Below are 23,854 nucleotides of genomic sequence, written 5' to 3' on the forward strand. Positions count from 1 at the left end.
ACAGCGGAATGAAGTGCCAACTTTTCCAGCATAAGTTTTTTACACAGCAGATGCTCTTCCAGCTGCAACTTATCACTGGGAAACATCAATACACTCTCATTCACTCAGATACACTACGGACAATTTAGCTTACCCAATTCCCCTATAGTGCATGTCTTTGGACTTGGTAAGAGATAAAAAAGAGATAAAAGAAATCAGTTATTAGAAATTAGTTAGAACTACTATGTTTAGAAATGAGGCGAGTGGTGGCTCAGTGCTTAGCACTGTTGCCTCACAGCAAGAAGGTCATTGTTTCGAGTCCCGGCTGGGTCAGTTGTCATTTCTGTGTGGAGTTTGCATGTTCTCCCTGTGTTGTGTGGGTTCATCCAGGTGCTCCAGTTTCCCCCCACAGTCCAAAGACATGTGAACAGGTGAATTGAATAAACTAAATTGTCTGTAGTGTATGAGTGTTCAGGGTGGCAGCTGGAAGGGGATCCGCTGTATAAAACATATGCTGGATAAGTTGGCAGAATAAAGAAACTAAGCTGAGTGAAAATGAATGAATGAATGAATGTTGAGAACTGTGTTGAAAAATAATAATTTAGGAGGGCTAACTAATAACTGTACATAAATGTTAATAGATGTACAGTGGTTGTATTTTATGTATTATAATTTGACATATATATATATATATATATATATATATATATATATATATATATATATATATATATATATATATATATATATATATACATACAGTTGTTGAAGTCAGAATTTGGTAGCCCCCCTGAATTATTTTTTTCCCCAATTTCTGTTTAACAGAGAGCAGATTTGTTCAACACATTTCAGAGCATAATAGTTTTAATAACTCATTTCTAATAACTGATTTATTTTATCTTTGCCGTGATGACATTAAATAATGTTTTACTAGATATTTTTTCAAAACACCTCTATTAAGCTTAAAGTGACATTTAAAGGCTTAACTAGGTTAATTAGGTTAACTAGGCAGGTTAGGGTTACAGGGTAAGTTATTGTAAAAAAAAAAATTGCTTAAAGGAGCTAATAATTTTGACCTTAAAATGTTTTTTTTTAATTAAAAACTGCTTTTATTCTACCTGAAATAAACAATATCTCACTCAACGGAGAGAGACGGGTGATGGGTAGGGTTTTTCAGATTTTCAGACATTCTGTGAAAATTTCCTTGTGCTGTTAAACATCATTTAGAAAATATAAATAAATACAAATTAAATATATATATATATATATATATATATATATATATATATATATATATATATATATATATATATATATATATATATATATATAATGTATTTAATTTTTGCTCATAATGTAAATTATTTCAGTGATCTTAAAATGAAGGGTATCTATCTTTCTGTCTTTTTGGCTGTCATGTTAGGAGACATAACTGAACACTCAAAAACACTAGAGAATGTAAACATTCAACCTGTTGTTCAATCAAAGATTAAAATGTCAATAATCTCGGAGGCGTGGTCTATCCTCCTTCTGTCGCATCCGGGCTGTTTACACCAAACTACACGGACCGCAAACCGGAAGTGCCGCTTGAAATTCGCAAGATTGGCAGAGTTGTGAAGACTTCAATAGGGAGCACTGAAAACTAGGTAATCCATTTCTCCTTTTTGCCTTTATGAAACCTGCGGGGTTTCGCTTTGCGTGTTCCCTGATCCGCAAAATCTAGTCACTCGTCAGGGCAACGCTTGCTATCGTTTCCGCTCTGTTGTTAAGTCGAGGTGAAGCAGGTTTGCAGCTAGTTAGCTTAGCAGACTGTCGATTAGTAAAACCGAGCCAATGTGTGCAGCATCTGACTTTCTGCATTAACGCCATCACTGAGACTTGAACTGTTTCGTGTTGTTTACATCACATGCCTGGATGTTGGCTCAGTTCCTGCAGAGTAAACACACGGTTACGTGTCCAGTAAGCTTAGAATACGACATCATCTGTCCTGAGCAGGGCTCTTAATGGGTAACATTTTATACCAGAGTATACATTTGGCATTCAAGCTCTCGCACTGCAAAGTTTGGAAGGATGTCTGCCATGAGTTGTATTTTGTCGAGACAGAACGCTGGTGACTGACCTGCCAGAGATAGACTAACGTTACCCTGTGAAAGGGCAGAAATCTAAATATGAGCACGAGCACCATGTCGACGTTTTTCCTGTTGTATTAAAATTGAGGTCCTTAATAAAGGTGAATTGTTTTTTAATAACATTAGAAAAAGCTATGGGAGCACCAGCTCAAAATAAATTCCAAGTTTACATGTAGTAAAAAATCAATAAATCTTTATTTGTTGATATTTGCTGTGCTCAACAACCATTTTAAACGGATGTTTCTTTAGGGGGTTGCATTTTGTTTGACCTTATCTCAAAGGCACAGTTTGATTATGATTATGAAAATTATGATTTTTATTCTCCCTCCACTGGTTACAAACATATTTCGGTTTCTTTTCTCTGATGAACACAAAACATGAGATTGTGAAGAATATTGGAAACCATTGGCCTTTGTGCTCCACAGTTTTTTTTCTCCCATGGATGTCAATGTCTACCAGTTAACGGTATTCTTCAAAATATCTATTTATGTTCAGCAGAAAGAAGAAGCTCATAAAGGTTTAAAAACCAGTGGAGGGAGAGTAAATGATGAGAGCATTTTACATTCAAGAGAAAAAGGTGCAAAAGTAGCATGAACTTCTAAAGGCAAATCCTTTACAAGCTGAATGTGAAATCCACACGTTTCTAAACTGATTATCTGAGCGCTGTAGAGATCATTTGCTGTGTTTCGCTCCCCTGGATCTATGTGTAAATAAATGGCGACACTGCAGAGAGATTAGCAGAATCACATGACCACCAAACACTCTGCTTTGCTTTCATGTGCTTCATTCTGCAGATTATTCTAAGGCATCGCACTGTGTTTATGAACTGAGCACATCTGAACCATATTAAACTGCCCTACTCGAAACACAACAGAAAATGATTGCATGTGCTTTTATTGAATTGTGAATGAGGATTACTGCATCAGGAGGGATCCTGGATGAGTGGCGTCTGACAGAAGATGCTGGCATTCAGGAATATTGAACTGCTGCAAGCTATGCGCACAGAGCCCTGTTTAGTTTTTTTATGTGCAGTTATGAGTAGAGCTGTACTAGAAATCTCAATTTCTCTTTATAGAAATCCAATAACCAATATTTAGACTGATAAATACAGATTTTGAAAAAAATCAGATCCTATTTGCAAAAATGCATTTGACAATTTTAATTAAAAACCTTTACTGAAAGAAACATCTAAATCTTTATTTTCACAAAATAATTTATGTATCAGTATTCTGTGGTCCTTTCTTTTCCCAAACTCAAACATTGCAGACAAATTGCATTAATAATTTCTGGGTGATTTGGCCCAAAATCAAAATCTCGATTAATTGAAAATTTTAACTAACAAGTTTTGTACAGTAAATATGCTAACATATCACAAGTGAGAGATTTCTGAATGAAGGGTGCATTGCTTGATTTTAAAATAAGTAAGCACACACTATCTACTATCTATAATTATTTATCGAAAATTAACGCTAAACAAATTAAATTAAAACACACATTGCCTAAAACGCTGCTCTCCGCACCACCCACCCTCGTCACCACTATCAAATCGACCAATCACAAAGCATTTTGACATGTAGTTAAATTTTTTTGTGAGCTGTGTGGGTATACGAAGGTTTCGCCGGACTGTATGTGTGCACTTGGTAGAAGTATAATCAGAACAATATAATAAGTATAAATTTGCCTTAACATAGCGGGGTCATTTGACTCCACAAACGGTAGGGAAAGTAATTTTAAAAATTGACCTGGAAAAATGTAATCAAATATAGGTTCTGAATGTTGATTTCAGTTACTTTTTGATGAATCGCCCAGCCCTAATTAATAAGCTATATTTATTGGGTTGACAATTTATTTTCTTACTTCTCCTATATAATAACATTATAAATATGCATCATCATTTATGTTGTACATCACTGATCGTAAAACTATTATAATAAACTAATTATTTTTACGCAATTATACACACAAGACCAAAACGTATATAGAAGAAGCCAAATTGGTCACTCTAGTTTAAGTCATTTGTATTTTATTGAAGAATGATGCACCACTGTCAAGCCTCACTCATCCTTAAGCATATTTTATTAAATGTAAAATCTTAAAGACTACTAGATAAGGTATTTATATCTTCATTATCATATATTGAACTGAAAAATCATATTTAATGTTTTTTTTTTATCTTTCATTGAATTTTGAAATTGCTATTAAAATGTAATATGCTTTTTTTTAATCTGTATTGATATTTCCATAAAATAGCCATAAGTTGCTGATGTGGCAATAAAAACACAAACAAACGCAAGAGAAGCATTAGCAAGTATTGATTTTATTTACAGCAGCTAGTCTTTTGAAAAGCATAGAGTTGATTTTTGGAGGTGTTGGACTTTCTTTGGGTCTCTTGTTTTTAAGCTCTCTTTAGGAGCTTTGTACGTGAAGTGCTGGTTGACTTGACCGAGTGTGGTCTTGAGGCACAACTGTGAATGAGGCGCATTGTTTTTGCTGATGATCTTGTGAACCCGTCCATTAATTAGCAGGAAATAAAAGAGCGAAAGAGGAAAGGTTTTGGATGAGTTCTATTTGGCCAAAAGCAAACGATATCAGCATTTATTTGACCAGATTTTTGACTGTTTTAGTTCAACTCTTGTGTACTTTTGGGGATGTTTTTATCCACTCTGGGGAGATTTTGAGGCTTAATTTAGATACAATTTCCTGTTTCAGCAAATGGAAAGAAATTTGGTGACATCTTGTTTTGACACATATTTTGGGAAAATGCTTTTAAAATTTTTTTAAATAATTGACTAACCTTTCATTATGTTTGTGGCTGTTTTTGACCCCTTGACTTCCATTATAAACACAATTTTTGATTGCAATGCCAATAGGTCAATGGGGCAAAAACAGCCATGAGCATAACGAAAGGCAATTTAAACAATACACAAGGGTTAATATAAGTTTGTCTATTTATTTGTTTTTAGTATCAGCTTTATTGTTATGATTTATTGTAAATTTAATGTAAATTTGGCTTTTTATTCATTAAATATCCACCAACGTGTTAGTGGCTAATAGAGTTCTAATTAAACCATATAAACCAAAATTAAGTACATCTATAGCACCTCAACGGTGTTGAGAGCTTCTTGGCTATAGAATAGCTGCAGTCATCAGTTACAACAGACATAAGCTGTGCTCTTCAATCACGGTGACACATGGACGGCTCAGGTTATGCCCGTCACCTGAAGACTTTCAGTGTTTAGAGATTAATGTGGGTGTCATTGCAGAGCGAACACTGTCACAGCGGCTTGTAAATGTGAAACTGGGTTTGCTGGAGTTGAGAAAGTATATAAATAGGGTATTATATAAAGATAAAAATAGGAGCAGAGGGTAAAGCCGTGATTTCTTGTCAGTATACGGCTGGGCAGCCACATTGCCGCGCGGCACCAAAGCGAGGCACTGTCACAGCAGATCAGCGTCTGAGCCCTACTGATGATGGCACAAGTAGCCTTCAAGCTATACACACACAGATTAAAAATAAAGTAACACATTCGCATTGCAATAGTATTTTAATAAGTACAGAATATGTAATGGCATAATATAAAAAAAATTGGTTTCACAAACCACAAAGCTCCTAATTAAAAAATGAAACATTGTTTATGATAGGATTACTGTTGTTGTCCTCATTATGGCAAAGGAAAACACTGAGTAGTGTATCTTATTTTCACTGTAGACACTGTACACTGTTTACAGTGTAGATGAGCATTGTTTATTTGTGTGCTTCAGTGTTTGAATGCCTGCTGTTGAATGCATAAATGCCTTTCCCTGTTTTTGCCATTGCTTTTTTCCACTGCATGGTTCCCTCAATGAAATCTACAGGCAGGCTTTCGCTTGAATGCACAATGCACTGTTTTATCAAGAGAAAACTGTATTAGGTTTTGGTGGTTGATTGCTTAATATACAGTGGAATGCACATGGAAGCTAAATATGTGAACTGACAATGAATCTTATTTTGAAATCATGCTAATACAATAGAATCAAATTAAGTAGCACAGTTTTCCTGCTCGTTTAAATGTAATATAACAGCAGTAATGAAATTGCTTTTTTTATATATATACAACTATCACTTCTGCAAAACATCATAAAAGCTCATTCATTTTTCAAACACAGAGCTCAGCATTAATTTCAGGCATTCATTCATGTTTAGAGCACAAATCAAGATATCTCAAATCAGATCTTTCTGAAATAAATGTGTAGTACGGCTGCACAATATATTGTTTCAGCACCGATTTCGCAATGTGTGTATCTGCAATAGGACATCGCAGGATGAGTTTATGGAGTAGAACTTTGTCATCTGCGTGTGTTTTTAAATTAGTAGTTTAAAACTTAAAACTTTACTCACTGTTTTCATCTCACCCTTCACTTGTTTTAAACATTTATGCATGTTTTTTCATGTTGAAAATATAAAGAAGATATTTTAATAGCTTAAATGTTTGAAACAAGGAAAGGGTAAATACTGAGAAAATGTTCATTTTCTTCACTATCCCTTTTAACCCTGTCACTGTGTGAACATTTCAATATTACAGAGTTTGAATTATTCACCCACAAGATAATGTTTGTAACTTTAACCCTTTAACTCCCTCACCAAGAAATGGATCGCATTTCTTAAAGGTGCAGTGGGTGATCTTCCACAATGCTAACAGCTTGGCTTAAATCTCTGAATCACAGTCCCTCCCTCCCCTGCCGTCCATAGCCATGTTTCCTGAAACAGGAGTATGCGCACCTTAAAGATGACAGCAAAAGAACCCTCTCTCATGTGTTAAAAGCGACTAGTGCTTGTCCGGCGGCATGCAAGTATTACACTCGTTACTAAGCCAAACTGACATGCTATTTCAGAGCAAATATTTAGAGTTGCATGGTAAAAAATATAGGGAGAGACTAGACGAAATAGCGATATTGACTTGTGTTTTGTTGTTAAACTAATTAAAATCTACGTTATCGATGCTGTAAAAGGTCCCTTATGAAACTGAAAATATTCTTATCAATCTTTTACCAGAAGATTTTAGTGGCTGAACAACACATCTGTGAAGATTTAACCCATTTGTAACAACAACATCTAACAATACATCAGCTTTGCGTGAAACTACAATAGTTTTAAAACAGAACATTACCCGTCTAAGAGAAATCCTTTAGCTATTGTGTCATCCTTTCTCCGGTGTGCAAAGGTAACTCAAATATTGATTGAGGATTTTAAAAAGTTTTGATTCAGCATGTTTTTGTCGATCGTGCGTGCTCGTGCTCTCTCTCTCTCTTGTGAAAAACAGCGGTTGGCGGAACTACTTACAAACGGTTGTGCAGTTGTTCGAATCTGCATTTGCTGACAAACAGGCTGGGCTACTTATCTGAATTATGAGACATGTTGCCCCGACGCTATTTAATTGGATGAACATTTTTATGTTTTATGCCTTACCCAACATATAAATAAACAAATAAATCCATTTAGATCATTTACTTTAATCATTACTATTGGAATGTGGAGAGACTTTCAACCAGCAAAATAACAAATGTTTCTGAAGACAATCACTTACTGCACCTTTAACTCTTAATGTCACTAGTTAACACACTCAATACATTTTTTTTAACACATCCCATAATTTCTAAAATATCAACCATTTGCTAGAGGTTGTTATGTCGATTTACGGTATAACCAAAATCTAGTGTAGTAGTGCAACAGGATTTTTTTTGTTTGTAAACTAACAATGCTGTGTGTGTAAGCCATTATTTAAAACAGTCATTCTTTAAATGATTTTAACAGTCAGTATTTAAAACAGTCAAAATATGGTCAACCATTTGGTAGAGCAGGCAGTTAGTATTCAATATCGGTACCTAAATACTGTTAGACTTTTTGATAATGTATTCACATTACAATATATACAGCTGAAGTACAAAATATCGCAATGTCAGATTTTTTTAATATCATGCAGCCCTAGTCTGTAGAATTTTAAATTTCCTAAAAATTCTTTAAAGGGGGGGTCCAGAGTGTATTTTTAAGGCATGGTTGTGTTTATAAGATGCAAAGCAACTTTTGCCCATGCTTCATTTGTAAAAAAAAAAATAATAATAATAAAAATTACTATTTTTTAAATGTATCTTACTTTGATTATACAGCCACTTAGCTAACATGAAAACGACTGTCATGTTCTCTAAGTGTCTTTCACATCAGATTAAGCATGTGTGTAAGTAATATGAAACATTCACATGTCTTTTGCGAGTTCGTTATTTGAAATGTATAATGCAGGGAAAGCTGTTGCATAGAGAGACTGCAGCGCTTGTGAAAATTGTGGATGTTTACAGCGGTGTGATGGATAAATATGATTTTGTAGCTAAATTGTTAATGGTGCCAAAGAGCATTTTCCGTTGTTTAAATTTTCACCACAACATATCATTAATGCTAGAAACTGTGCATGTAATAGATCAATTTTGACAAATAAAAATACTTACAGGTTCACAGCTTCGTCTATCCAGCACTGAACTGGGAGAGATTCTGGAAGCTGTCCTTTGTCAAATGCTATATATATATATATATATATATATATATATATATATATATATATATATATATATATATATATATATATATATATATATATATATATATATATATATATATATATATATATAATTTTTTAAATATAATTTTCGGGAACATAATTAAAAATAAAATGTAAGCACTTCTGTCTTTGTGTTGTGTCCTTTGGAAGCCCAAATACAGAAACAGAAGAAACTCTGTGGAAAAAGCAGTGTTTGGATGCCATTTTAGCTTTCTCTGCTATAACATTACAGCACTACAGCACCTCAGGCCATGCCCCTTCGCTGTGCAGGGTGTGTGCGCATGGTGAATGCGCGCAACCTGAAGTATTTGTGATCTCACTAACCTAGATATATTTTTTTGTAGTCCCAAAAATGTTTTCGCTCCAGGAACTGCTAAGCTAGCTCTGTGAAAGCCAATGTCTCCCTTTGCATTGAACTTTGAGCATATTACATTCAGAGATGTTGTTTGTGTTCACACAGCTACATTACACATCAACTAAAGTTAAAATGTGATTTTGCAGTGGACCACCCCTTTAAAGGGTTATGTGAGCAGATTTTTTTATGGATTGACAAAAATCACTCAATTTTAACATGATGCTAAATGATTTCTGCTACTTTGTAGTCCATCAGTGGTGTCATTTTTAATAATACATTCTGTGCATGTAAACTTGCATTGTTATAAATGCACAAATCCAAACGTAAGCCAGAAGACTATATTGAACTTGACCTGTTGTTTTGCTGTCATTACTGTTGTTTGCTATGACACGTACTTCCCTAAACAGTCTTAACTGTGCAGTTTCATAGATAGTGACATTCTGTTACGAAACCAACTCAAATGACCTGTTCAGCTTTTCTCATTGTGGTCACTCTTGTGAGTCGTGTCAGCCATTGAACCTGCCAGTGTGTGTGTGCGTGTGAAAACACTGCATTTACACAGGCTTATACTGACAGACAGGAACAGCAGATCTCAGCATAGCACTGTGCGCTATTGAGACTAACAGACTTGTGTTTTAATTGTGTTGTTTTAGAGGACCGTCATGTCCTCTGACCTGCTGGTGGATCTTCATGATGATCTGGGAGGAGACGACTCTCCTAGTGCTGCTCTGGACCAGCTCAAACTGGTACAGGACAAACAGTGGCCACCGGATGACCCTTCCAGCCTGAGCAAATCTGGTGAGTGCATGACGATAGGAGCTGTACGTGTACGTGTGCGTGCGTGTGCGTGCATGTGTGTGTGTGTGTGTGTTCTATGGAATGATGAGTGGTGTTTTATTGTGTAAAAATGTATCATTAAATGCATCATTTCCGCGAAAGAATCTATATGAAAAAAGGATGTAATTTCCAGGAATGCCAAGAACCGCTTTTATCTTGAATACCAATCATATGCTCTATATTTAGAGGAGAACAAGTGAAGCTGAAACCTTCCGGTTGACATAATTGTCACAGCCTATTTAAGAACCAGCAGAAAACTCAAGAAGTCATGCAGTATTACTCATATCATTCACACACACTTACGACACAGGCGTACACCCAGAGACACACTTCATCATTCTGACAGAGGATGACTGTGTCTGGACATTTCTGTGTGTGCGTCAACAGTCCAGTATAATTGTTTCATCAACTGCATGCCTTAAAAATCAACCTTTTCCGCTAATAGTTTTACCAGACCTTTCGCATGGCTAAAGCAGAAACATGGAATAAACCAAATACTCAAAATCAGTGAGTAGTTTAAAACAAAAACAAAAACATTTTTCTGATTCTGAATCTTGAATGGATTTTATGTTTGTTAAAAGGATGGTTCACCCAAGAATGAAAATTTACTCACCATCAAGTGGTTCAAAACCTGAATTTCTTTTTTCTTTTTGAACAATGTTAGAAAACTGGTAGCAATTGACATCCATAGTAGGGGGGAAAAGTACTATGGGAATCAATGGGATTTCAAACAGAAGAGAGAAGTTGAAACGGATTTGGTATGTGGAGGGTAAGAAGTGATGACAGAGTAATATTTCTGTAATAATAATAATATATTAAGTAATATAAACAAATATAAATATATTGTTATTATTATTATTTTTTATATACTTACCGGCCACTTTATTAGGTGTCCAACTGCAGGTGTCTATTAGGCATCCAACTGCACATTAGAGCAAGTTTATATCCAGCCAATCACATGGGAGGAACTTAGTGCTTTTTGGCTTGTAGACATGGTCAAGATGATCTGCTGCAGTTCAAATTGAGCATTAGAATGGGAATGAAAGGTGATTTAAGTGACTTTGAATGTGGCATGGTTGTTAGTGCCAGACTGGCTGGTCTAAGTATTTCATAAACTGCTGATCTACTGGGATTTTCATGCACAACCATCTATAGGGTTTACAGAGAATGGTCTGAAACAGAAAATATCCAGTGAGTGGCAGTTCTGTGGGCGCAAATGCCTTGTTGATGACAGAGGTCATAGGAGAATGGCCAGACTGGTTCCAGCTAATAGAAAGGCAACAGTCAAATAACCACTCGTTACAACCAAGGTATGCAGAAGAGCAACTCTGACCACAGTGTAATTTTCTTTTGATGGTTACTTCTAGCAGGATAACGCCTTGTCATAAAGCGTGGATCATCTCAGACTGGTTTCTTGAACATGACAATGAGTTCACTGTGCTCAAATGGCCTCTACAGTCACCAGATCTCAATCCAATAGAGCTCCTTTGGGATGTGGTGGAACGGGAGATTCGCATCATGGATGTGCAGCCAACAAATCTGCAGCAACTGTGTGATGCTATCATGTCAATATGGATCAAAATCTCTGAGGATTATTTCCAGTAACTTGTTAAATCTATACCATGAAGGATTAAAGCAGTTCTGAAAGCAAAAGGAAGTCCAACTTGGTACTTGGAAGTAGATCACCATTTGAAGTAGATCAAAATCTTTCATCAGAGTCGTCCTAAACTATTGAAAGACACCTGTTCTTAACAATTTTGATAGACATTTTTAATTCACTTCAAATATTGAATATGTAGTTAAGGCTATTATAAAAGGATAAACTTCATTCAAACTTCCGTATTGAAAAAGGACAAAACACAATATCTTCCAGTCTAGGGAGAATCAGTGAGTACAAGTATTTGTCTTCTTGATGCCGTGGCTGGAATTTGAATGGTCTCTGTAGACGGCGCCAATGCGCATACTTTCATTTCTGAATCATAACCTGCCAAATTGCTTGAGTTATTGTTCATTAGCTGAGACAGCTGTTTTTCTCATGGATTTGCTGGGTGTTTATTTAAAGTCCTGATCATTTACCTAAACCTGTGAAGCTGCAAGGCACAGGGCATTTTATTCTACTCATTCTGCTTCTGCAAGGCTTCACAGAAGTAGAACGAGAAGGATCTGAGATGCAGATTTACCTTTTACCATGATTTAAACTTGTATCACAGTGATTGCGAAACTGTATGTACTCCTGAATCAGAAGTGTCTTTTATCACACATAATAATCATTTAATAAACATTACATGCATAATAATTACACTATAAGCACATAATAATCATTTATCACCCTGAACCACATAACCACTCTAAAGTTGGCTATTTTTATTTATATTTATTTTTTATTGTTATTTTTAAAAATTTACTTAAAAATTCTCAATTAAACAAAGTCTAATTCATCACATAATTTTATCTCTGCTAAATATTGTCCAATCAAAGGTAAGAGTATACACTTTATAATTTATTTATTCAGATGATGTTTTAAAAATGTCATTTCTGTGGTCCAGGTTCTCATTTTACACTGAACTTCTGTGTTGCTATCTCTTCTGTAAAATGGTTATGATTTTTATTTATTTAAAATACATAAATTTTTTTTTCCCTGCAGCTTCAGACATTAAAAGTCTTGGTGACACATCACATCTGCCCTGGGACGACCCCTTTTATGACATCGCCAGACATCAGATTGTGGAGGTGGCAGGTGAGATGTATAAGCATAAAGCATGACATCATCAGCTGCCTGTTGTATTGGTTCTGAAACCTTTTAATCTGTCTCCTTTACAGGTGACGATAACTTTGGCCGGAAGGTGATTGTCTTTAATGCTTGCCGTATGCCACCTCAACATCAGCTGGATCATCATAAACTTCTCATGTAGGCACCATAACTCTTGCTTGATTTATGTGCTTCATTTGTAGACGTTATGAAGCTGGGCTGTCAGCTGTGCTGTCAATATTGCTGCATTTCTTTTTGTCCTAGTTGTGGGTGTTTATTGGTCTGTGTTGTCATACACAGCTGTGCACGGGACACTTTAAAGATCAAGGTCAAACTCAGAGATCAAAAAAGTACAGGGAAAACCATGATTGTGATTGAGGGAGAGAAGTTGTCCTAAGGTTTTTATGCTTGATTTGTGTTTGTTTGCACCGTTAATTTGGTCAAACAATATATTTAGTTTGATAAATAAATAATAAGAAAATAGACTGATTTAATCCTTACACGTCAAATATTTCTTTCTATTCATTTTTAAAGTCAGTGTGAACCAGAAGTTGCTGAGGCCCTTTTTTTAGTAAATTGATATACTTTACACTCAAACAGAATATCGAGTAGGGGCAGGGCTTTCTTTTTGCACATCATTCACACTGGCGTCAGAGTCCATCAACACTTCCTATTCACTTTGAATGGGTGATGTCAAACATTGCCAAACTGAATTGTGACGTTGCTTGCTGCAGAAATTGGGAATTTCGTAACTTTTCAAGCGCCAACGGAAGGGTCAGCCAATTAGATCGCTTTATGCAAATTCCCCAGCTCAGACAGTAGCCGATTGGACAATTTTTTTGATTGGCTGACTTTGCTATGAATATCACGTCAGCCCCAACTTCAGACACGCCCTAAGTCAAGCCCTGTGAGAATCGTAACAGTAAGAGGGTTGTGGATAAAAATATTGTGGCTGAAGCAATTGAACTGACAAGATCAGAGAAGCACTGCAACTCCAAACATGAAAGCAAATGATCTGACTTTGATTAAAGATAACCAAAACTAACTGTATTTTTCAGTAGGTATATTGTGAACCTAAGGAATAACAATACGTGCTAGCTAAATGACCAGTCAATTTTGATTTTGCACACTTTAAGTATTTATAAAAATGTTTTAAATATTATGAAATATATTTTGTTTTCATTTATACAAATGTATAAAATAGTAATGTGTCTTTAAAATTGAACTAATTGTTTATTTACCATTAATTCTTTATTTTTAGGAATTTTCTATAAATTTGCACAAAACAGAAAAACAAACGGTCAACAACAACAACAACAAACAAACATCCTCAACACTTATTTGCCCTTTGTGTGTTGATCAGAAGAGGCACAAAGCTAACAGTCTTCAAACATCAAGGTTCAAGTCCTTAAGCATTATACAAATGCACAGCAAGTGTATGTATAGGGTGTATAAACAACACCATTATAGTAGCAAAAAAATTATTATATAACAAGGAAAGATATCATTTTTAGATATCATACAAAGCATAAGTTATCTAATGCATTCATATTAAATGAAACAGTTTATTTGTTTAGTTCTTAATAAAAAAGCATAGTTTAAAATATAAAAAGGCTTACTAACTATAATTAGTTCATTTCACATCCTTGAGGTTTTGCTTCCGTCATTGCTGGCTTTTCAGTTTTCAACCACTCATATGCTGAGTAATAAATAAACCAACCATGTGTTCAGTCAATGTGTCAAAACACCACGATGCTTTTTAATGAAGTGAAATAGAAACAGAATCTTGCATCTGTTCAGTTCCCTTTTATGAACTTATTTGAGAGGATAATGACTTGTATAATGAAACCTAGAGTCTATAAGAGCTGTTTCAGATATTATAAGTGCAGATTTTCCTTCAATCTGTTTCATCGTTCAAAGTGAAGTTTTGATTTACTGTGGATTGGTTCATTTATTGATATTTGTGTGCAGGTATTTGAAGCAAACCCTTGATAAGTATGTGGAGAGTGATTACACCCTCATCTACTTCCATCACGGTCTGACCAGTGAGAACAAGCCCTCACTCAGCTGGCTTCGGGATGCCTATCGGGAGTTCGACAGGAAGTGAGTGACGCTGCAGTTAAAGAGAGGCTCATGAATGCTTTAACAGCAGAACCCAAGAGAAAGCCTCTCTCTAATACCGTATCACTGTGTCTGTTGCAGGTATAAGAAAAATATCAAGGCACTGTACATCGTCCATCCCACCATGTTTATCAGAACTATCCTTATTCTTTTCAAGCCCATCATCAGGTCAGTCCCACAGTATTGCTTTATTCACGTCTCTGTGCTGTTTCATGCAAACAGTAACATTTATGTTACTTTTATGAGTTTCTTCTTTCTTTTGAACCCCAGAGGCCATTGATGTTCACAGTAGGAAAATAAAAATATCTCGTTTTGTGTTCAACAGAATAAAGAAATGGGTTTAAAACAAGGTGAACTATCCGTTTAAAGTCCACTTGAACCGTAACTTTTGTTTCAGTATGTTAACGTATTTCCAACTTAAATAGAATATTGAGTAGGGGGCGGGGCTTTATTTTTGCACATCATTCACTTGTAGCAAACTAGTAATAAGAGGGGCGTGGTTAAGAATATAGTGGCTGAAGCCTTCAAAGTGACACTAGCAGAGAAGGACTACAAGTTTAAACATGCAAGCAAATGGTCACACTTTTTTAAACAATTTTTATTTTAAACGATGTCAAACAAATTGACAAAGGTTCAGCATGTCTGTGGAGTCTTAAAATATCTTAAATTAAAAAACTAAATTTACTGTTGTGTGTCTTAAACAATTTTAGACGGGTCTTAATTTTCCTCTAAGTAAAGCTACCCAATCATCAACAATCCATCTTAATAAAACAGTTTTTTATCTTTAAGTTTATATTTAAGTTTTTTTTTTTTTTTTTTTGAAAAGAGATATCATTTACAATAGCTGTTTTTACAGCAATTTACAGCAATTTCTCCAAATTAAATTCCCCAATTCCTAGGAAAATAAAGCGTAAAACAATTACATAGTTCCTCATAATAGTAACAGAGCAATGTATCACTTTACGTTATCTTCCATTCATACAAATTTTTTTTACAGAAGTAAGGGGGAGTAGACGTAATATTTATAAATAAGCATAAAACTTAAGGGAAACTTAAGGTTTTATAACAGAAATGTATTAGGTTGAATAGAGGTTATAGTCAAACAGTTTAGACCAAAGGACAACAGATATATATTTTTTATAATTTATGTAATTGTCTCCACAATAAATTTACTTTTTTAACAGTATTAAACTTGTCATTAAGAAAAAAGAAATATTATGTTAAAAAAAGTGTATACAACTAGAGTTGAGGCACACAAAAGAAATAATCATTAGTATTTAGCCCTATTTAAAATTTTATTCATAATGGTCTTAGAAAGGTCTTAAAGTCTTAAATTTGACTTGGAGCCTGAGGAAACCCTGAGGTTTACATTTTCAAAATCAAGCAAAAAGTGCTTCAGGGGTAGTGAATGTGTCTGTGCTCTTTGGATAAGGGATTCATGAAGATAAACAGTAAAATCATTAATCCTAGACACTCGAAAAGGAAGTGAAATGAAAAAGCTTGTTGATATGGCTATTCCTTCCATGTTATACAAAATAGCCATGTTAATAAAGGCTTTTTAATTTTTTCACTTACTTTTCGAGTGCCTTGGACTTATGATTTTGCTGTTTAAATTTTCAGTTAAGCTAAATAAAATAAAAAACTATAACCTGCCTAATATATAAACACAAAAAAACGTAATACACTTTGATAGAAAAAAAAATTATATTAAATAATACAGCAATATTTGTAGTTGTATACAAGTTCATGCATTTGTATCTTGCATTTATTAATTGCTCACATAAAGAATGAAATCCTCCATTCTCTTTTCATATTATACTTTTGTTCTGTTGACAGCTTTAAGTTTGGCCGGAAGATAAATTACATCAACTATTTGAGTGAGCTGGAAGAGATTGTGAAGTGTGATCAGCTGGTGATCCCCAACAGAGTCCGAGAGTAAGAAATGACGCTTTAATATATGCAGTTTAACAGCATGTCTGATTGCATATCAATGTTATTTCTGTTTAGATCTGATTACGGGTGTCTTTGTTCAGGTACGATGATAAGATCCGTCTGTCTCTGAAGCCGTCTGTTGTTCCTGGACCAATCTCTCCCCCTCGTAGTCCTCCTCTTCCTTTTCAGCAGTTTGGAGTCTCTCTGACAACGTGAGTTTCCCGAACACTCTTCCTCTAAAGCCTGGTTTATACTTCTGCGTCAAGTTATCAGCGTGACCTACAGCGCATGCATTGCGTGTAGCTGTGCATTTATACTTCTCCGCACCGTTTCTGTTGCTCTGCCATAACACTTCAGAAACGCTAGCTGGCAGTAGGTGTTTATATTCCTGTGTCAAGTTTCTTCGCTGGTGTTTCCTTTTTTTCTGAACGCTTCCTTAATGTACAAGTGGCTCAAACTCGCTCATTTTGACACAGGAACCGGCGGACGTTCAACAACTTTAATCATAAGGTAAACATGAAACAACAGTCTCCATCCAGAGCTCCTTCGCGGGACTCCACACTTGTAAACACTCGCTGCATCAGACTTGCGCGGCTCTCACCTCTGCCCATACTCATCAGCGCTACTAAGCCGACACAATCACAGAGCTTGCGCTACGCGTTGTTGCAACGTGTAGTTACGTTTTTTAAGAGGTGTGAGTCAGAGTCGCCAAAGGCCACGGTGAGAGCAATGCATCCACACATAAGTTGTGCCATAGCATACGCATGCGCTTGACTGAGAAGTATAAATCAGCCTTATATTTCACTCACTGGATGCAACCAACAGCCAACAGTAGAATACTTGCAAACCCAGCAGATTAGCTTGGCACATGTTACATGAGTATCTTAAATGTATAATATGGTGGTGGTTGTTGTGTTTTCCCCCTAAAGGCTGTAAAATATTATTGAAGGGAGACAGCTGGAGAGCTACATATTTTTGGTCATAGAGCCACATGTGGCTCGCAAGCCTTAGGTTCCCTACCACTGCCCTAGATTAATTCATTATTTCATCTTCCAAATCTCATGTCTTATCCTAAAACTGTACAGTAAGACTATATGATATTTTAGACCTCTTGTGGCAGATTTCGCAGGATGCCTGTGTATGTCTGGTCATATTCATAAAATGGAGTGAAGTAGCTTTAGCTGCCTAGGCATGTATATATACTGTAGGAGCAGCGTGATGCATCAGTTGGCTGTCATAATGAGTGTGACATGTTAAGCATGGGTCACACAAAATAGCAAATGACAAAGAAAGGAGAAAGAAAAACAGTCTGTAAAAGTCCGTAATAAAACCTGCATCAATATTTGGCTTTTTTTCAGAGTTTTAAAAGATCATTCTTCTCTCTTAATCGCTTATTTAATAGTTTTGTTTAACTAATAGATAGCCAAGTAGCTTAATTGTAGAATTAGTTGTATAGCTTAATTATATATGTGTCATTTCAATGTGAGTGGTTATGCTGTGCTGATTCTTGAAGTTCACGTAAACGATAAACCTAATGGGTCACCTAAATAACAACCCATTCAGCTTTGTAAATGGTTATACTTGATCCTGAGTTGTTTTTTTTTATCAATCAAGCTTCAGAGAAAAAAAAACAAAACGAATTTTATAATTGTTCATTTAAAAGCACCAATACTCTAGAAAATCTAAAGATTACCTGCTTTGGTCACATTTTTTTTAGATCATATTAAATGGCAATCCAAAGCACAACCAAAATATTCTTAGAGAAGACAGATTTATTTCTCAACCACAAAAAAACCTAATGTTTTATTGTATGCATTAATGTGGTAAAGCATTTTGGTTGAAAATCAGAGCCATCTCATTCGTTCTATTGCATTTCAGAGCATTTTTGGGAGCTGCTTTGCTTATGATATGGGTTTGTTTGTTTGTAATCAGATTGAAACACAGGGCAGCAGACTCAGAGGGAATTCCACTAGTCATGCGTGACACTATTGGATTCCTGCTGGAGAATGGTAGATTTTCAACTCTTCTATTATGTCCTGCCTTAAATGGTTGTGTTTTAAAGCCCTAGTCATAGCTATTTTTTCTACATTCAATTTTTTTACTCTGATCTTCATGTAGGTCTCCAGACAGAGGGAATATTCCGGCGTTCTGCTAATGTTTCTTTGGTGAAGGATGTTAAGGCAAAATATAACTCAGGTAAAATCATGAAATGCCCTGTGTAGTTTGCTCTATATAAATCCCCACATGATAATTCCTGTTCATCTTCATTGCCTGTGTGTGTGTTTGTAGGAGAGGAAGTGAATTTCTCTCAGCTGGAAGACGTTCACTTGGCAGCAGTGATCTTGAAGATGTTCCTCAGAGAACTGCCAGAGCCACTGCTCACTTATCAGCTGTACAACGACATTGTCAACTTCCACAGTGAGAACACAAACACACAATACCTCTAAACACAAACACGTCACTAAACATTTCTTTGCATGAAAATGTTTTACCACACATGCTGTTACACAACCTTACTTTCTGTGTTCCTTGTGAAATCAGATGTTGACATTGAGTCTCAGGCAGAAAGGATTCAGAACATGCTGATGTCTCTTCCCGATGAGAACTATGCATCACTGCGCTTCCTCGTACAGTTCCTTGCTCAGGTAAAAGAAATGATAATCGACAATAAGGGATTTTACTTTAACCACTGTGCAGTTTTGTGTCTGTTATGATGGTTTTAGTGTATTAATACAAACAGCTTTTTTAATGGAATTTTTTTTATGTTTATATTAGTATAAGATTTCTGTTTATATATCTAATAACCTTCAGGACAAAATTATCCCCATTGAAACCCATTTAATCTCAGTGTGGTTAAAGCAAAAAGTCTTATATTCTTTATTAATAGGCTCATTTTGTGTAAAAAGTTTCACAATTTACATAAAATGTCAAATTTAATATATTGTGATATATTTTGTCCATTTCGTCCGCTTTTTTTTTTTTTTTTGGGCTACTGTGTACTGCAGACCAAAGTAAATACTATGGGGTGTCTGTGTAAATATGTGGGTATTTTAGTATGGATAGTAGGGCAACATAATATTGGGAAAATCTAAAATTGTGATTTTTATTTTTTATTTTTTATCTGTGATATGAAAACGATTTCACTAGATGTGTTAAATAACTATTTGGAAAAAAAATTATCATTTTAAATTGATTGGGATGATTCTGTAGGGGAGTGCATTTGCATAAAATATAATAAACAATCGACAAGCATAGATGAATTCAATAAAGAAAAAAATGTGAATTAAATAAACATTGTTTTTAAAGGAGTCTATCTGTATTCAGGTTTACAGTAATTGAATAATCAAATGAAAAATAATGCTGCATAGTCTTCGTTTTATAAACAATTCAATAAAATTCATTGTTATTAATTTGGCAAAGTTACAAACGATACAATTTCGTATGCCTGAATGTATTTAAAACCCTCAAACAGTCACAAGCCTCAAAAACACTTGATAAATAATAATCCAGACTCAACATTGCAATATCGATGCTGAAACAATTTATTGTGTACATGCTGAGATGTTGGTATGTGTGTTGAGTAGTAGATTTGTTTTTAAAATTAAGATTCTGCGCAAAAAATATTATCAGTACATTAAAATTAATGTTGCTTCGTGTCAAAGACTTATCCAAGACTTTAATCCAGTGGTGGGCAAACTTTTTAGACCTGAGGGCCACATCAGGTTTTGCAAACCAAGTGAAGGGCCACATGTCAAATCCTTCAAAATCAACTTTTATTTATAGTGGCAGTATGCATGAAACATGTAATATTGGACAGGAACATGTCACATTAACACACATTTTTTAAATAGTTAATATTGAGTCATATTTACAAGTCTAATTAATTTGCAGTGCTATTTATGTTTACTTATCAATCATCATAAAATAATAAAATAATTATAATCTAAATAAATCTAATAATAATGTAATAATTTTTACAGTGGAGAATAGAAAAGAAATTGTCTGATAGAAAAAATCTCATATTAACACATTAAAAATATTTTGAATGTTTGCGTGAAAAATGCCGACTTGGGTTGTAGTTTTTAAAAACAGCAATAATTCTTGTCATATTAGACCTACCGCTTTCTGTCCTATATTTGTAAAGAAGTATTTTGTTGTCCATTCTTCCTTAAACACACGACATTCAGAGTCAATTTTTTTTGCCTGACTCATTTTCAGTCATTAACCATCGAGTGCATTTTAATATCCAAGAGTGTTCTAATTCTGCTGGTTGCACTAACTGTATTGCATACAATACTGACATCAAATGGCATTCACTTGTATTGCCTCATTAATTTACTAATTCTGAAACCAAACCATTACTCAGAAGCAGCATTTTAAAAACTCCCTCGCGGCCGAATGAAAGTGTTCAGCGGGTCGTAGTTTGCCCACCTCTGCTTTAATCAAATAAATTACTTCACATTTAGCCTATGAACGGCAATAGATATCGATTTTTAATTCATATGTGAATTATGTAAACAAACAGTTCAAATATATGTGTATGTATATATATATATATATATATATATATATATATATATATATATATATATATATATATATATATATATATATATATATATATAATCTTTACAAATCTTTTTAAAATGAATAATTTTGATAGGACATCATCAGGAGTGACCTGATTAGGAAATCCATGTAAATGAAAGAAAGAAATTATAAAAATAATAGTTATTCGATCTGCTTAAAAGCCTAAATTAAATTTCTTCATTTTATGAAGCCATAATGTTTCTATAGGAGTCTTTGATTAAACTGATCAATTCAAATGGATTTATTTAAATCTCTTTAGGACTTTTTTTTTTAAGTTTTAGATGAATAAACGTTCAATTATGGGACATAAATCATATTTGATTAAATTAATCTTCATTTGTGTTCTGAAGATGAACCAAAGTCTTCTGGGATTTCAACTGCATGTGGGTGAAATTGCATCAATACGGAGTGAACTCTAAGTTAAAATTAAATTTAGCAACCAAACTTACCTTTTTCTACTTATACACTTTTTTTTCATCATACAATTTGGGTCCGAAAACCATATTCAGAAGGCAAATACGTCCTTGGCTGTGTCAAAAAACAGTAGGTAATTCAACTGGGGATTTTTTACAATGGTTATGAGAGAAAAATGGCAACATTATGGATTTGTACAATGATGAAAATCCCTTAAAGGGCACCTTTTTTTTTTACCCCTTTTACAAGATGTAAGATAAGCCTTTGGTGTTTCCATAATGTAAAGTTTCAGCTCAAAATACCCATCAGATTATTTATTACAGCCTTCAGAATCTGCCCATTATATAGTGTAGCTTTTTTGTAGGCTGTGGCTTTAAATGCAAATAAGCTGCTTCTCCCTGCCCACAGTTTCAATGTGTGTGTCTGCTTCATATCATGCGTTATGTCAGATAAACAGCAGTCAGTGATAGAGACAGACTCGGATGAAGCTGAAATACAGCTCATTAGTCAAAAATACCAAGTAAATTTATTTGATGTATTTTTGGTGGCGTTTATTCAAGCCTTTCTGAAATGATTAGTCTCACAAAAAAGAGATTTTACAGTACACACACACATTTATATGCGTGTTTACTGACACCATGGGGCTGTGGTGATTATAGCAGATAAAAATTAAATACATGCTGTTTTAAAAACGTTTTAAACTTATAAAACTGATAAAAATCACAGAGTTGCAACAAATATTTTAATGCCAGTTTTTTTGCAAAAAAAAAGTTTTGTGGACGTGTATACATGTTATTATAGAAACATGGCACCTTCAAATCAGTTCAGTGGTTAAGGAAAACTGCACTTCTACATCACATTGCTGTGGGCCTCAAAATGGGAGGGATTTGGATCCTATTTTAATGTCAGGAAATTTAAAATAGAGATTTTTTTGTGTTTATATCAGTCCAATATGACTGTGGACACATTATACCTACACACAGTTCTGTCCAAACAGCTTACAAGAGATGATTTTCATCATAGGTGCCCTTTAAATCCCCCTCAGAAATAATTAGTCTGAAAAGGACACACAAATTTTTTAAAATAGCCATTAACTATTTGGGAACACCATGAATTTATTAAAAGGCTTGCTCCATGTTTCTTTCCTACTTCAGTATTTGTTGTTTTTGTCATGGATCTTCAGGTATCTGCTGAGAGCGAAATCAATAAGATGACCAATGCCAACCTGGCCGTTGTGTTTGGGCCCAACTTGCTGTGGGCGCAGGATGCTTCCATGACCCTCAGCGCTATCGGACCAATCAACAACTTCACCCGCGTCCTGCTCGACCTTCATCAGGACGTCTTCATCCAGTGAGGAGCAGGAGAACGTTTTCACTCCGTTTTGCTACGGTGTCCCATCCTTTGTGTCTCCCTCAGTATTGCCAAAAGCATGAGTATTTTAACTGGGTGAAGCTACGCAAAAAAAACAAAACAAAAAGGATCCTGAAGGGCACAGAGCAGTCAAGCTTTCACTCAAACTTAGGCTGTGATCAAATTTCGACAATCGTCTCCTGTTCTCACGAAGCTGCTATCAGACATAATGGTACTGCGCAGGCACACAAGTTTTATACGGTCTTTTAGCAGAGACCCGATCAATAAACCAACAAAGAGATTTTATTTTTCATTCTTTTGTGGTAGCTCATCCAAGAAAGTCAGATTTCAACTAAATGCACACGTTTTGTAAGCCATAGCTTGCACAAAGCTATGGACAAGTTTAAAGCACTACTACTCAAACTTGAAACACTTATTTTAAACACGCTTCTTATGTCATATAGTATGCGATGTTATGTATTGTCGCCAAGAGCTTTCATTTATTTGATCATATCATTATATTATTATTATTATTATTTCCTGTAGTCTCTTTCATCTTTTTTTTTTGATGGCTCAGTGGTTCCAGGAACAGGGCAGATGCTTTTATGGCCAGCAAACATTTCCTGATGCTGAATCAGATTGCAAGAAGCACTCTGGTATTTATAATTCTTTGATCTTTGATCATAAATATATATATATATATATATATATATATATATATATATATATATATATATATATATTAGGGTTGTCACAATACTGGAATTTGACATTAATCGGTGCTGAAATTTTTCCAGACGTCCATTTATAG

At 34.8% G+C, this 23,854-nt stretch overlaps 1 protein-coding gene across 1 annotated transcript; it reads left to right on the top strand.

Annotated features, from left to right (window-relative positions):
• The first annotated feature begins 1,564 nt into the window (after positions 1-1,564).
• On the top strand, positions 1,565-23,159 carry arhgap1 (Rho GTPase activating protein 1). Its single transcript, NM_001017781.1, is given in 13 exon segments — positions 1,565-1,625; positions 9,704-9,848; positions 12,532-12,624; positions 12,708-12,795; positions 14,608-14,739; positions 14,839-14,925; positions 16,594-16,692; positions 16,791-16,901; positions 18,622-18,698; positions 18,808-18,885; positions 18,979-19,107; positions 19,231-19,334; positions 22,877-23,159. Coding segments are annotated over 12 exon segments (1,305 nt in total). The 5' UTR covers positions 1,565-1,625; positions 9,704-9,712; the 3' UTR covers positions 23,048-23,159.
• Positions 23,160-23,854: the final 695 nt, after the last annotated feature.

Source organism: Danio rerio, chromosome 7 (assembly GCF_049306965.1).
Source record: "Danio rerio strain Tuebingen ecotype United States chromosome 7, GRCz12tu, whole genome shotgun sequence".
Lineage (NCBI taxonomy): Eukaryota > Metazoa > Chordata > Actinopteri > Cypriniformes > Danionidae > Danio > Danio rerio.